Source organism: Rhinolophus sinicus, linkage group LG05 (assembly GCF_036562045.2).
Source record: "Rhinolophus sinicus isolate RSC01 linkage group LG05, ASM3656204v1, whole genome shotgun sequence".
In the NCBI taxonomy this organism is placed as follows: Eukaryota; Metazoa; Chordata; class Mammalia; order Chiroptera; family Rhinolophidae; genus Rhinolophus; species Rhinolophus sinicus.
Genome location: NC_133755.1, coordinates 95,402,721 through 95,418,782, shown reverse-complemented (window position 1 = coordinate 95,418,782; position 16,062 = coordinate 95,402,721). Strand labels below are relative to the sequence as shown.

The 16,062-nt window shown below is 37.3% G+C and overlaps 1 protein-coding gene and 1 long non-coding RNA gene across 4 annotated transcripts in view; one reads left to right on the top strand and one right to left on the bottom strand.

The window, feature by feature from the left end:
* Positions 1 to 13,201, top strand: part of LOC141571662 (uncharacterized) — a 25,235-nt gene extending 12,034 nt beyond the window's left edge. For both annotated transcript variants that reach the window (XR_012496632.1, XR_012496631.1), the window contains 2 exons: positions 1,688 to 1,759; positions 11,688 to 13,201. This is a non-coding gene — a long non-coding RNA (uncharacterized LOC141571662). The remainder of the gene's footprint in view (positions 1 to 1,687; positions 1,760 to 11,687) is intronic.
* GLYATL3 (glycine-N-acyltransferase like 3) lies at positions 2,414 to 16,062 on the bottom strand. Of its 2 annotated transcripts, XM_074333056.1 has the most exons (5): positions 15,949 to 16,062; positions 11,521 to 11,637; positions 7,330 to 7,437; positions 6,469 to 6,595; positions 2,414 to 2,781 (listed from the first exon to the last, which is right to left on the bottom strand). In XM_074333056.1, the coding sequence occupies exons 2-5, from the start codon at positions 11,596 to 11,598 to the stop codon at positions 2,606 to 2,608; spliced, it is 489 nt and encodes a 162-aa protein (XP_074189157.1). In that variant the 5' UTR covers positions 11,599 to 11,637; positions 15,949 to 16,062; the 3' UTR covers positions 2,414 to 2,605. The 2 variants fall into 2 exon arrangements, with proteins under 2 accessions (XP_074189157.1, XP_074189158.1); XM_074333057.1 differs by lacking the exon at positions 15,949 to 16,062 and having other exon boundaries at positions 11,521 to 11,708.

The following is a 16,062-nucleotide window of genomic DNA, read 5'->3' as shown; positions in this document are numbered from 1 at the left end:
ATGAGTTATTTAAAATACTTAGTTCATTTTTGACATCTATACAAACAATGCTCTAATGAACACCCTTTTACGTACATCTTTGCAGACTTGCTGTTGTATCAGTAGGATACAATTTGAGAAGTGGAATTGTTGGGTCAAAAGAATACAAGTATGCCTCCTCCCACCCAGATTCCAGGCCTGTTTTCTGTTAATGGATATTTCATGTTGCTGTGTAATATACATATAGAGAAATGCATAAATCCTTTAGTATAGCTGGATGAGCTTTCACAAAGTGAATGTACCTGTACAACCCACCCAGGTCAAGAATCAGGATAGTTCCAGAAACCAGAAGCCACTTCATGCTGTCTTCTAGTTAATATCCTTCTGAAGGGTAACACTTCCTGCCTTCTAAGGCTGTAGATTAGTTTTGCCTGGTTTTGAACTTTATATAAATGGAATCATACAGTGTGTATTGTTTCTGCCTTCTTTTTGGTACACGTCTTTAAAATATTTGATAGTGTGATGGACAACTTTCACTCCCTATGGGGTTCTTGGCCTCAGTGTAATTTGACACCCTTGACCATCCCTTAGCTTTGAATTTTTTCTCCTTTCTCTTCTGTGACAGACATCTGGCTTTCCTCCTACCTTCAGGCTGCTCCTACTGTATCCCAGAGCCTTCCCCTTCACTCAATCTTAAATCTTTGATGTACTCAAAGTCTAGTACAGGCAATCTCAGCCAAACTCATGGCTTCTGTTAGTCTATATGTCCACGACCCTTACCTTTATATCTCTATCACAGACAATTTCTCTGAGACTCAAATATCTAACTTGATCTCATTACTCGTATGTTTCGAAGCTCAACGTCCCAACCTGAACTTCCTCTGCTCCCAATTGCCCCAGACCTGGCACTGTTCCAGTGTTTCTATCTCAGTGAAAAATACCACCAGGCACAGGTTATATAACACAGAAATAAGGAATCATCTTTGACATTCCTGTCTCATCATACCCTACAGCCACTGAACCCTGACAACTTTTCCTCCTAAATAGCTCTGGTAAATGGTTCATTTTTCACCATCATCATTGCCAGCCTTCAAGTTCAAGCTAAACTTGTATCACCTGCTTTATTCCTGGGAGTCTAGGATATTGGGATATGCCAGGCAGAGGGTAACTCCAATGAAAATCCTCACGTGTTGTCACAACTCATTGCTGGGGAAATTAAGAGTGTCCTGTGTGACTCCACTGGGAGAGGACTCTGGGAAGTCTGTGCGCGGTTTCCTCTGGACTTTGTCAATGCACCTTTCCCTTTGCTGAATTTGATTTGTATCCTTTCATTGTAATAAATCAGATTACAGTCATGACTACATACATATGTTGAGCCCTGGGAGTCCTCCTAGCCAATCACTGAGGTGGTGTCTCGGGGAGCTCTATCACAGATGTGATATTAGTATTTGTTTTAAGGATCCTTATCTTATGGAGATATATATTAAAATATTTAAGAATAATGGGGTAATGTCTGGTATACTTCCTTCGGAATAGCCCAGGAGGTAGAAAGAGTACATGGGGTACGGATGAAACAAGATAACCCATGTATCAATGGGAGGAGGTTCATGGCAATAGACTCTCAACCTTTGTGTTTGAAAATTTTCATAACTAAAAAATGATAAAGTCTAGTTGCTTTATGTCACTTACAGTGTTCATTCTTTTTTAGGTTTAGTCTTGTTTTGCTCCATAAATCCTTTAACATATTCCACAGAAGTGAAGAAAACTAACATTCACCAAGGTGGGTACTTTTCAAGTATCTTGTTTCATTTATTTACAAAAAAAGATATAGGAATGATATAGGTTATTTTTCAAGCAGAAATTGAGATGAAAGGTTAAGCAGAAGGGAAGGCAACTAGTAAATGACAGAGCAGGGACTCCAAAGTGAGAAGAAAAGAAGAATGCATTCATGAACCAACAAATGTTTTGAAGTATTGGATTCTGGAATCAGGCGTCTTGGGGTTTATTTCCTGGCTCTGCAATTTACTCCTCTGTGTTACTTCCACTTTGTTCAAAAAGGGAATGAGTTGGAAGTGGGTGGGATTGTGAAATTGTAGATGTTTTTAGAAAAACTTGTGAATGAAAATGGATTCAAGTGTTTTATGTGAAACTATTGAGCCCTTTCTGTCATGCACTCCTGTCTCATGGCAGAAAATGTTGAAGATTAAATAATAATGAAAAAGGAATGATGATAGCACGACTTTACAGGAATGTGGAAAGGATCCAGGAAGTCATATATTTAAAACATTTAGTGTCTGGCAGTCACACACCCTCATCTCTAAAACAACAACAAAAATCAATGACAACCACCTTGGGCTCAGACAACAGAGGTTATTTAGAATTATTTGGGGCAGGAGGATGCCAAGGAATGATTTTTCTGTGTATACTGTGAAAATATAGGACTCCTAAGTTCATTTATTACTATAAAGAAAGACGGATTTGATTTTGCAGGGAATTATGAGCCATCAAGCACAGCAGAAAGGAAACACACACACACACACACTCAAATTTAGACTCAATGGCCCAAATTCAAGGTGCCTAAATATTCCTTAACGACACCAAGTACTCGAGGTGCAGCTCTTTGTACTTATATGGCAGTAAGTCCTATCCCAAATGCATAAACTTGATTTACATACACAATACTGGTGTCTGGCAGAGTTGACACAGGAGAAAACCACACGGCCTGGAAGGAAGTTAGCTTTACATCCAACTGCTTTGAGTCGGCAACAGCTTTGGAAACATCATATAACTGACTCTGCAACCCTGTAAACAGAAAGACATAATGAAAGATGTGGGCATTTTATTTGAAAGTGTGAAAAGGAAATTTCTTGCACTATTTTTATACTAAGCATCATTAATACCACCAGTCTGCTAAATTGTGTTATCCAAACTACTGTGTATTTATATGAATTATTACAGCTATTCCCTATCTGATTTTCAAACTTTGTATGGGATTTTCAAAGTCTCATCATGTTATCTGTCATGATCATGATCTTCCACGGAAATTTCTCATGGGACTATCCCTTAGGAATTTGGAATTTCTTGTGGGACTTTTGATTTTTCTAACTCCTCTGACTGGTCTTAAGCTCCTTAAGGTAAGGGACATTTTATAGCTGTAAAAGTCTACGATCTACCTTACAGCTAAAAGTGTAAAAGCTTAGATTTATTTGGCATGGCATTCTGTCTTAAAAGACTCTTTCAGCCTCTTGCCTACATGCCCATTACAGAAAGATTAAGGTATAAACTTAGTGAATTTAACTCACCCAGATAGATCCTACTCATTCATCAAAGCTATACTATATTATCTATACATCTTTATTCAGTACGTGTTGTATGAAAGCACTGTGCTGGACGGTGCTTTGCAGTGCGACACACGAATGGTATGGTCTGTTCTGATACAGCTCACAGCATGGCAGGTTACCTTCTGTTTACTTAGAGCTTTTGTTAGTCTTCTCCAAATCCCTATCTGCTCTATCTTTTCCACTCTGGGTCGTGATTGATTGAATCCTCTGGAAATTAACTTCCCCACTTCCTTCTACATCTTGGAGGCTTGTTTCCAAGATGGAAACAAGCTTGTAAACAAGCCTTCCAAGCAAACAAGCTTGGAAGGCTTGTTTCCTTCTCTTGGAAGTCACTTTCTTTTGAAGAATATATGAGTGGGAAGTCATGTTCAATGGTCTGATATCTGAGCCTTGGCTCTTCTTTCAGGGAATTAAGTCTAAGAGAAGATAAGCAGGTTTTCAAATTAATTCTATTAAAATTATAGGTGCTGTGGCTAGCATCCTATATTATAACACTGAATTGTATCTGAGTAATTCAAAAGACTATGCAAGAAAAATAGGTCATGCTAACCAAGGGTATGGATGATAGTTCAAACAGCATTTCTTTCTCCTAAGTTAGACTGAACAAATTCTTTCTAAAAGTCAGAATCAGATTTCTTTAGGAAAAAAAAAAAAAAAAAAAAAAACTTTTAAAATTATAAGATGTAACAGATACAGAACACTGCATAAAAATGCATAGCTTAATTATTATATATTTTAACTACATATTAGTAAAGCCACAAAATAGAAATTGATTAGCCACTTTCTATTTACTACTCTCCCAATCACAATACCCTCTCCCTCCTTTAAAAATAACCAGTATCATCATTTTTTATGAGTTACTTCCTTGTTTTCTTTATGGTTTTATTATCCAAGTGTGCATCCTTAAACACCATAGTTTGATTTTACCCATTTTTTTGTCTTATAAATATTTTAACCTGCAGGTTTTCTTTTAATCCCCACTTCCCCTTTAAAAAAATTATTTCAATTTATTTGTTAAAGAATCCAGTTGTTTGCTGAGTAGCGTTTCCATGTTCGCGATTTTGCTGATTCTCTTTCCACGGTGCTGTTGACTACATTCTCTTGTCCTTTGTATGGGTTACCACTTTTAACAAATGACTTTCTCCTTTCTCACTGAAGAAAAGAAATTCCACCTATTGTTCTGTCTTTGTCCACCCTACCTGCTTAGAAAGGGAGAAGTTGCCAGTGGGATAAGCCAGACTCAGGACATTTATTGAACCATGGTTACCAGAGGACGGGCTTCTGAAACATTCACGTCGGTGTTCATGTAGACAATTTCTTTCTCACCCACGCAGAGTGAGCCCAGGAGCCTGGCCTGTTTGGGTAGCTGCATACTTTTTTCCTTTCCTGCCCTCACATGGCAAACACACAGAGTTTGGCTCCTCTGAGTAGGTTAGTGGGTTAACCCTAACTTAATATTGTTGATGGAGGGCTCTTAAATTAAAAATGACAAAGGCACTGCTGTGCAGGGTGCACTGTTGCTCTGCATACCCAGTGCTGAATGAAGTAGCTCAGCTCTCTCATGCTCCATCTGTCCAGGCAGTCAGCCCAACTAGTAGCTGTCACTAGAGCCTGCACTGTGACAAACCATAAAAGACTGAACATTTACATGGCAGTAGATAGGCTTTGTTCATGGAATTGTGCATGATTTGGGGATGTCATGGAAACAGCACCTTTTTAGGTGCTCTGATTAAGAACAGTAAAGATACTATGAACTCTTAGAAACTATTCAAGAGTCCAGGGAGATTACAGCTATTACTACAAAAGCCGATAGTCAAGAGACCACATGAGAAGCCACAGGTAATAGCGGCCCTGAATTACGTGCTAAATGAGGGTCCTTTACCGCTCCAGCTATCATAGGTGCTACTAATTCTTATCTGCCATCACTAAGCCTTCAGGAAGGACAATTGGGTTAATTGAAATGACTATAATTGACTCATGGCTATCAGCTCAGCCTTCTGAGAAAAAGAAATATTGGCAGTTATGGGGATATTCTCTCTATAATGATGGATTCAGGTGATTTGAGGGTAGTAGGCCTATAGCACCAATATCCATCCAATTACTGCCATTTTTCATATCAAGGAAGAGTTATATCTATTTCCATGTTAAAGTAATACTAGTGAGAAAAATTTTTTCAATTGGCTAAGCAAGTGGTAGAACCATGTCTCACTTCTAATTAGCATAACAGGGGTAAATGTGTAAAGATGAGAGATAGTTTAGAACTTCCACCACAAGGTCTTTTTGAGCATTTGTAAATGGATTTTATACAAGATTCTGCATTTTCAGGTAATGAATATGCATTAGTCATTGTTTGTAGGTGGACAGAAGCTTTTCTTTGTGAGAGGGCTTCAGCTGTTTGTGGCTGAAAAATAATACCAGACTTTATATTTCTAATGTGGGAATCCCTTCCTTCCTGTAAAATGATCAAGGGACTCATTTCATTGGGGCAGTCATATTAACAGTAACTTCATTGCCTGTATTAACCCCAGTCATTATGAAAATTGAAAGAGTAAGTGATACACTGAAGCTGAAACTGTCCATCCAAACTATCAGAAACTCGTAATCTGTTTCTGTCTTGGCCTAAAGTTCTTCCACTAGCATTGGTGGCCATTCAGTTATCTCCTTGGAGCTCACATATACTCTTTCCTTATAAAATCATTTCAGGATATCCTATGCAGATCACTTGATCGTCTCTTTCCAGAATTATTTACTTCAGAAAGAAGAAAATCTTACCTATTCTCTTAGTCTTAAATCAGAGTTATTTGAAAAGACTGTAATAGTAAAGAGTTAAGAGTAATAAGGAAAATATGCTGTGATATTCAATGATATCCATATTACAGTAACAGTAGAAAGAAAAATATTACTTAAAAGCAGCCCCATTTAAATGGTCTCCATCTATCCCAAAAGTCAACTCTCTTTGGCTGTAAAAAATAAGTGTTCTTACAAAAATGTAAAGCATAAATAGTAAATATATAAAATGTATGGATATATATCTGTGAATACACACACACACACACACATATATGTAATATGAAACGTCGTATTTATGTATCTGGTATATATGACAAAAAGGATCTAATAACTGCCTAGATCTTGCACTTGACCTCACCTTGTATTTGAAAAACTTGGTCCCAGTTGATAACATCACCTTCTTCCAGCAGCCCTTGGAAAGCCTTGACATCCTTGTAGAATACAGCATAGGCATTAGTGTAATGGTCCAGGTCATCTGTCTCAGCCTAGGACAGAAGACACAATCATAAAAACATAAACATGTCCTCTAGAGAACTCCTAGATAGATTAGATACTATTAGCTATGCGTGTCTGAATAATTTCCATTAGCAAAATTAGCCACCTATAAACAGTGGCTAACTGGGAATGTGGCTAATATACTCTAGTGAGGGAAAGGACAGAAATTTTGGAGATTTTGCTTATTTCTCATATTAGGGAGGTTTTAAGATCCTTATTTCACATTTTTGTAGGGTTTTACTTATTTATAGAAACAAAAAGGGTATAACTCAATGGACCCATGTATAAGACCCAAATTGAACTCTCAGAACTTTCCTAATGTGGTCAGGAAGTGCATCTTTGATCAGCTGAGCCTCTCTTTGGTCTCAGAGACAGAATGAGATAGATGTTGTCTTTTTCAGTCTTCTTCCTTATTTACCCACATGACCAAAGTCATTGGTCATAAGGAATCACCAACCCAGTAAAACACTAGTATGCTTCTCGAGGTTATGAAACACTACAGAGATCCTTTACTGAATGCACTGAAACTAGAGGTTTTCCATACGTCTGATACCTCAAAGCCAGTGAAATTAGAAGCTAATGGTAAAATATGTAGCTTGTGAAACTAAAGTACGACTATGATGGTTATAATAGCACTTTTACCTAATCTTTTCTTTCTAATTGATGCCAACATTTTATTATTATTATTATTATTATTATTATTATTATTGACTTTCAAAACTACCTCTTTCTTCCGCCGAGTGATAACAGCTTTGAAATGTGGCCATGAATCCAATACCACTTCCTTTTGAAAGGGATTCCCACGATTTATGTTCATCACTGCTCCATAAACCTGAATCAGAGAACGCAGAGATACAAGCCAATCATATTACCAGCTGTTTAAGTTGCACTATTACCCTCTTTACTTTTTGATCTACTGAAGAATTATGGCCACCAGAGGGGAAATTATAAGTATATACACAGCATACACACATACAGACTTCTCTCTTGGCACATGAAAACTGGTAAAAATAAGTCTGAAAGCCTAAGAAAACTCTCCCTAAACTTATATTTTTAATAGTACAATAGTGAGAGGTACTAAATCAATAGGCTTACCAGATGGGTGCTTGGCACATAGGTCAGCAATAAATACTTACTGAATGAATCAGAATCTTCTGTGTGGATTTAGGGCTCATACATCTTTTAAAAGTTAATTTTGATGTTCAGCTGCTTTGGAAGTGTATTATGCTATCTGAAAATAATGTGTGAAATGCAACTACTCCTTCAATCCTGAAGTACAATTAAACATCACTTGGTGGTGACATACCCCCCCCCCCCAAATGAACCAAAAACACCCCCCTGCATTTCAGGTTTGATGGAGCAAGGCTCAGTCAGTATTCCCTGAGGGTTGTAACTATGTCTCATTCATTATTATATCCATGAAACCTGCCATAGCTGATCAGATGCTTTTTGACGAAACAATACTGAAGTCATATTAGAATTCTGTCCTGTGGCCCTTCACATTTATTTCTTCACTAAGAATCAAAGATGTCTGCCCCACAAAATAACCATATTTTATATGTGTGCTTCTAGAGAAGAGAAAGTTGTGGAAGGAATGAGGAGCACTGAGCTCTAGGCCAATGTTCACAGCAGGAAGTTATAACAGATAAAAACTGTAAATAATGTAAATGTCGATCAAAAGTGGAAAAAATAGTGGCCTAGTCATACTCTGGATTACAAAACAGCACATAATGTCGGGCTAAAGAAGCTACATTAATAAGATACTTATTGTGTGATTCAATTGATATTATATACAAAACCACAGAAAGCTATATTGTGGCTTTAGAAGTCAGGATAGTGGTTATTTTTGGGGAGCAAGGAAAGGTATTCATTGGAAAGGAGTGTTGGGGAGGGGGGAAGAGTGGCCTCTGAAGTAATGTTCTTTCTTGGAGTGGAGGTTACACAGATACTGGCTTTGTGAAAATTCACCAAGCTGCATAAGTATGTTATATGTACTTTCAAGTAGGTGTTAAATTTCAATGAAAAAAATTAAATTATAAGGACATTGGAACCTACATTTTACCTCCTTTATCACTATCTTAATAAAAATCCACTGGCTTCAATGCCTAGAACATTTCCAACTCTCTTCTGTTTTCCGCAATCTGGAACGCACTGAAGTCTTCTCACAGAATGTGTCTTCCCAATTTAGTCTGGCTGATACCGGTGTAATATGGATCAGTCTTTGTGAAAATCAAGAACTAAAGTAAACTTGAATGGTCGTGACTTGTTCTGTTAATCATTCAATTCTGGGGCTGCTGGTCATACATTTACTACAGAGTAACAAATAAGTTTATTAAAATAGTTTCACATGAGGAAACCATACACCCTTATTCAAGAGTGGAGCTTAAATATGATTGGTATGTTTGGACAGTTAAAAGGAAAAAACTCTGTTCAATATTTATATTCTGAAAAAATACAAATACCTAGCTTGTTTGTCAAAGGTTTGGAATCAGCTGAAAGATTTGGCATTGGTTGAAAACAAACAAATCCTTCCAATAGCTGTTTATTCAAAGGGTGAGTATTGAGGTGGGGAGTGGCTAGGGGAAAGCAAAGACGCTGGAGGAGTGAGCAGTTAGAGCTTGTGAAGGACATTTGGAGAGATATTTAATCACTTTAACACTAAGATGAAATTATAAAATGCATAGCCATGACTCCAAAGAATGGAAGAGAAATGAACAATAAAACTGTCTTTTCTTTATCTTTTTTTTTTTTTTTTTTAATTCTTTAAAGGACATAGTGTAAATGAAAGGATATTTTCAAAGTATGGTCAGAGATCCAAAGCCAGGCATCACATAACAATTCAATAACTGAAGTAGGATAAAGAGATCCAGGGAAAAAGAGATTCAGTGTATGGAAAATGAGAAACTGGGAGTACCAAGCTAAGCAGCTATTAAAGAGAAGGTTATATAAGAAAGATATCAATTTGTGCCTACCTGTTTCATTTCTTTAATCCTTACTTCAAATGGAGTTATGAGAGGCAAACATTTCAAAACAACACTCAGTTTGGAATCTGATAAACTGGATTTAAATCTGAACTCTAGCACTTAGTGATGGGGAATTGACTTAGTAACATCATCTATAAAATTGTAGTATAAATATCAGCTTATTCAGAGGTGTTAATATAACAGAGGGATTAATATAGAGCTATTAATATTAGTTTGATGAAGCTCAAGTGAGATAGCATGAAAGATTTTTTTAAAAATTATACATGCTATTCAGATCAAGTCAACTAATCTGAATTCAGAAGTCTTTAAAATAAGATTTGAACAGATAGGGAATACGTAATTATTGTATAAAGTTTCCAGTGACCAGTCAACATCAGCTTATTGAGTAATTATTATGGGCAAAGCCCATGCCAAGCACTGAAGGAGGAGTAAAAGAAAAAAAAATTAAATATCTCCATCTAGGCATCTGGTAGCTAGGTTGCTGTGGGAAAAGCAATAGATATAAAATCAAAGGAACTGAGACTGGACTCTGCTTCTTTACTTGCTGTTATTATGTCTCTGAGCTTCATTTATTCATTTATAAAATGGGTTAATAAATCTCTTACAAAGTTGTTGGAAGGATAAAAAAAAATTGAAATTCCCTGTATGCTAAAATACTATGCAAATATACTGATTATAATTTAAGGTCCCATCATTTGTCTTGATGATTATAACATCTTTCATGACCCTGCGAAAAGTCACCAAAACCTTTGTAGTTCTCTCTGGCAAAAGAGTTAGTCAGACGTTGTTAAATAAATGTAGCCGATCATCTCATTCCATCTATTCACGTCAGCCCCAGCATTCAGAACGGGAAAATTTGGGTTAGATTGCCCATTTGGTACTTTTTTAGCTGTATGACCTCAAATTAGCTCTCTGATTTTCCCTACCACATATAGTTTAAGCACAATCAATAAGGCAAGATGACTAGATTTAATCAACCCAGTACAGTGCATTAGGACTTTAATCATTTTTGGCCAAATTTTAGTGTAAATAAGGATTATCTAAGATATTTATTAAAAATGCAGGTCCCTGGTCTCTATCTTCAGAAACTATGATTCATTATATCTCTTCTAGGTTATTAGCATGCCTGCAACATTTGAAAACCACTGTTGTTGGGCTCTTTGCTCAAGAAACTCAGCCCTCAAAGACAATTTTATTGCATTCTGAATTTTTCCTCCAAGGGCTTAAAACATTTCTAACCTTACATTTAGTTGTAACCTTCGATTGTCATCTTCCACAATAACTGACCGTGTTTCCCTGAAAAAAAGACCTAGCTGGACCATCAGCTCTAATGCGTCTTTTGGAGCAAAAATTAATATAAGACCCGGTATTCATATTATATTATATTAAAATAAGACTGGGACTTATATTAATTTTTGCTGCAAAAGACACATGATGATCCAGCTAGGTCTTATTTTCGGGGAAACACGGTGAGTGACCAGCAAGCGCTCTTAGACTTTTAGAAGACTTGAACAGATAGAAGCTTGAGGACCAATAAAGCCATTGAAAAAGCTTCAAAAATAAAGATTTTAAAATAAACAAAAAAAGTTATCAGAATCCCTAAACTTCAGTTCTATTGTGTACCTATATTATGTTCGTACCAGCAATACCACCCATTAAAAAAAGAAAGAACTTGAATTTACCTTAGAAATAATCTAGTCTAGCATTAGCAAACTTTTCCAGGAAGTCATCTAGAGTAACTGTCAAAAATATAATTATCTGGGCCATATCCACAATCTATGGAATCAGACTCCAACAGGACTGGGAGGCTGTGTGTTTAACAAGGGCTCCCGGATAGTCTTACCACCAGAAAAACTTGAGAAACAGCCACGAGTCTGGCATCATTTTACAGATTAATAAAATAAAGACATAAAATAACAGAGTTACAGTACCTTGAGTGATTCAGGAAAGTGACTCTTCAACATTTTCTCCAGCATCAGTAATTTGGTAGAACAGTTTAGCACCAACATCTTCTCCAGAGCTCTAGCAATTCCACACCTAGGTAAAAACTTGAAGGTACACATTTAAATTTTGCCTGTGAACATTTGCATCTCCCTAGGAATACCCTGGAAGTCCTGTTGTCACTGCGTATAATTTTGAATGCCATTGCTCCCTCTGAAAAGGGAACACGGAAGAGGTCCTCCCTTCCGGGGAGGTACTGGGATGGTTAAGTCAGAGAAGACATGGAAATGGAGTGCTAATGACCTAATCCCGGAAAGAGATCAGTATCTATCCTGGGTAAGTCTTCCTGTTATATACATTCATTGTGCTCTAAACTCTTCCTTCAGGACACAGTGGCAGTTGTAACTTGACACTTATTCACGTTCCCTTTGATTTAAGTCTCTCTCAAGGAGACAGTGAGCTGCGTAAGGGAAGGGCCCACGTCTGCTTTGTCCTCCACTGCATACCCAGTACCTATCACAGGGATTGGTACAGAGTAAGGGGCATCCTAAGTAGTCATTGAATGGATGACATGAAGTTCAGAGTAAGAATCTGAGGGTTAGATAGGGAAAGTTCTTTCTCACAATGCGGGACAAAGGTGAGAGAAAGACTTCAGTGGGTCAGATGTTGGGTGGTTATGAGAAACAACTTGGAGAGAAACACTAGATGGCAGATGAAGAATTAGATGTGGGCAAATGCTGGGGCTTATTTTAGTCACATAAAATTCAGGAACCAAAAAAGTGCCGAAATAGAATGTATGCAACTTCATTCATTCTGATACAACTCTATTTTCTAGTTTTGCGAGCTCTAGCTCCCCTGCTTTTTGTTCCCAAGAAAACTACCCCCCCCCCAACATTCCAATCAGGTCTTGACTAAATTAAAGAAAGAAACCTATTTTTCTATATTCAATGTAGTGGAGCTTCCCTACCTACTCTTCGCAGCCAGGCACTAGGATGGCAAAGGGAACTCAGCTGCACAGAAAAACCTAGTGCTTCTGGGATTGTGCTGGATTATTCCTTCACAAGACATTTTCCAGACAGAGAAAGCTACTTGATTTCCCTATGCGGCATCTCTGTGGCTATAAGATACGCAGTGTTCATTGGTGATTTACTTAAAATCCATTGTAAACCACTATCATACAGTTCATGTGAGTTTGAACTTCTAAGAGGCATGTTTCTTATGATCAAGCTCTGTGGGCTCCAGTTCACTGAGTGGCACACCTGAGACATTTGTCTTCTTTACAAGAGTCAAAGAGAACTAAGGGCCAAGGCAGCACCCAAGAATCTGGCTTCTGCATCCCAGTACTCATAGTCTGGGCGACGTTAGAAACTTTGAAAAGATCAAGTTTCCAGACTAAAGGTTGAGCAAAGAAAGAAGTACAGCCATCAACTCTTTACCCTTGTATCTGCTTGACTTTTCACTCACACATGTCATCTCTAAATAAAATTTTAACTTCGTAAGAGATCCTCATTATCATGGCGCGGAATTAACCCCTGGTCATTCACAAAAGGTGAAAGCATTCACAAACCCTACAAAGGAAGTTTTTATGAAAATTAGGGCAGAGAGAGAATGCCCACAGCAGTGTCCAAAGATGATGGCTGCCTCAGGTAGGAAGGAGAGAAACACCGGAGGGGGTGGGGGTGGGGGAGGGGGTGGGGGAGATCACTGGGGCAGAGTCCAGAATTTGAGAGTGGACAGCTGCATCTACCTTTAAGTTAGCTTTTTCTTATACGGGAAAGGGGGAGTCAGTCAGGTAGGTTTGAGGGCTGACATATTCCTGGGGTCTGGTCTGTTTGAAGGTGATGTTATCTCCAGACTCTCGACTCGGACTTGGCCATCCAGGCCTGGGACTTTAATGCAGTACCAGTAAAAACTGCAAGAAGTTGTAAATTGGTTACCAGTGTCCGAGTGCCTGAGGATTAAGAAATTGTTTTTTTCCAGGTTAGGATGTTGTTAATTAACGAGGTATGGGTAGCCTTGAGAAAGGGATCAGAGTTCTTTAGTTAATCAGTGAGAGGAGAAATGAAGAGAAAATGGAATTATATCAGGATGGGTCAAACTGCAAACAAACTAAGACTCATTACAGGTAGCTAGATAGCAAGCTATGCGATGAGTGAAACTGCCAACTAGCTAAGTCTAACTGAATTACTGATTCCCTGAATTTCATCCTTACATTCATGTTAAACACATTAATTTCTTCTGGTCCATATCTGTTGAGAGAAAATGAAATTATTTCAAAGGGAAGCTGATCGTGTATCTCTTACTAGATTTGATGTCTAGAGATCTTTTTATGTTCTAATAATAGCAAAGTAGCTAGTGCAAAGGGTAGGAATTCTAAGCATTGGGTGATGATTTACTTATTTATTGCCTAGTTGGTTCCCAAAACTATCTAAAACCACTTCGAAACATAGATAAACTATATCACGAAATATTAAGTTTAAATTAAAATTCAGGCAAGGGGAAAAATAGAGGTACAAAGTAATGAGTCAGGTGAGGTCCACAGGCAAAGTGTATGGAGTACAACCCTAAACAGAGTTGATCTTCTTTATTCATGGAGTCCATATTTGTGAATTCACCTACTTGCTAAACTGTATCTGTAACTCCAAAAATCAATACTGGCAGTGCTTTTGCAGTCATTTGTGGACATGCCCAGAGCAGTGAAAATTTTGAATCTCCCAACACCACCATTTTCAGTGTTTTGCATGTTTTGCTTTTTGTTGGTGATTTCACTGTTTAAAATGGCCCCAAAGCATTGTGTTTCAGTGCTGGTTACTGCAAAAAGGCTGTAATGTGCCTTATGGAAAAAATACACTTGTTAGATAAGCTTGCTTCAGGCATGAGTTATAATGCTCTTGACTGTGAATCCAGTGATAATCAATCAACAATATATATTAAATAATGTGGCTTTAAACAGAAATATATATGCGTAAAACAAGGGTATGTGTTCATGGGCTAATGAAAATGTTGTGACCAGAGGCTTGCAGGGGACTAACACTGCATTTTCCTTAGGGGTAATGGTTCAGAATTCACTAAGACAGTGTTCTCTGTGACTTTATTGAACATAAGGACCATGAACAATGAGAATCGAATGTACTTGCAGGAGGTGAGAGCTCATTTTTTACTCTCAGCTTTCCAGCAGCTAACACAGCGAGAAACAAACATGATTAGTTACGTGATTCGGTTTGCCCATAGAATTAATTATACTTATGCTCTTGACCATAGCATTTGCTTGACTTTTCACTTGTACCATCTCTAAATGAAGTCCAATTCTCTAACTTGTAAATATTCAAAACCCCACTTGATCTGGCTTTCATATGCCTATCTAGACTAAGCAGCAGTTTCAACTCACAAAATACTTAGGGTGGCAAATGTTTGTGACATTAAAATCAGAGACATTTCTTGCAGGGGTTCACACAGAGGATACTATAATTAATGAGCAACATTGGAGAATATCCTTTTAGTAAACAGTGATGAATTTTATAAGGATCTTTCTCTTATTAAATACCAAGATTATTTTTAAAGGCCACAAAACAGGATGTAGAAATTCTCAGATGCAGAAAGTATTTTTCGTTTTTGAATCTAAAAGTTAGGGCAGAGAGACTGACTCCCCCCTTTCCCATATAGAATGTCATAATGACAACTATTAACTCTGAAAACTACAAGATCAGAATATCATGTCTTTACCTCTCACTTATAAATTCCCCGTAATTAATATGTGTCCTAGAATTGGAAGGCAAAGGTTTGTAAATCCTTTGATCCTTTACCAAACTGTTATCAACAACAGACTCACTAACCGAAGCCTATCAAAGAAAATTATCATGCTCATAGGACTTTTAGAAACTGAAGTTTCTTTGGGGCAAATGACCATCAGCACACAGTAAGCACCTAAAGTATTTTATTGCTTAATATTAACTAGACAATGAAAGCATGATCTTCTCCTGGGAGATTTTTAATTCTCATAAATAAACAAAACAGAAGATCACTATTTTTGTGGTGTAATACACCATTTGCAATACAATGGTGGACCTTTGTTGAGGAAAGAAGTTACTTTTTATTTCTTAAAGCACTTGCAATCTAAAGCTAGCAATTATTTTTCAGATGATAGATTTGCTGCTTAGAGTCATCTCTTATTTGTTTCTCCAGTTGTGCCCATATCATAATGCAAAACATTTTATATTTCATCATGCTTATTTTCCCCATATCAAAATTTAAGTTAAAACACCAAAAACACCAAACACCAAAAACAAAAAGGAAACATCTTTTCCTCTAAACCTATGAAGCTTCCTGTGTAATGATGAATTTCATCTCTCTATTGCTCCCATTTCTTGACATTACAACCAATGATTTGAAATGTATTATTTTAATGAATAAATGCTTACCTGCTGTTGAAAGTTCAGCCTGAAACTGAGGTCTTTCACTGTGTAGTAGTGCAGTGGCTTGTTCTCCGTAAATGGTTATTCTTTAAGCCTACTTCCCTAATTAGTCCTTAGTGG

Bases quoted from the DNA above. Each gene is read 5' to 3' on its own strand.
- GLYATL3 (XM_074333057.1), bottom strand. From the start codon at position 11,652: ATGTGTACCTTCAAGTTTTTACCTAGGTGTGGAATTGCTAGAGCTCTG. The intron at 6,596-7,329 runs GTAGTTTTGAAA...CTTCTGTCCTAG, and splicing joins TCACTCGGCGGAAGAAAGAG to GCTGAGACAGATGACCTGGA. The intron at 2,782-6,468 runs GTGAGGTCAAGT...TTCTGTTTACAG, and splicing joins CCAAGTTTTTCAAATACAAG to GGTTGCAGAGTCAGTTATAT.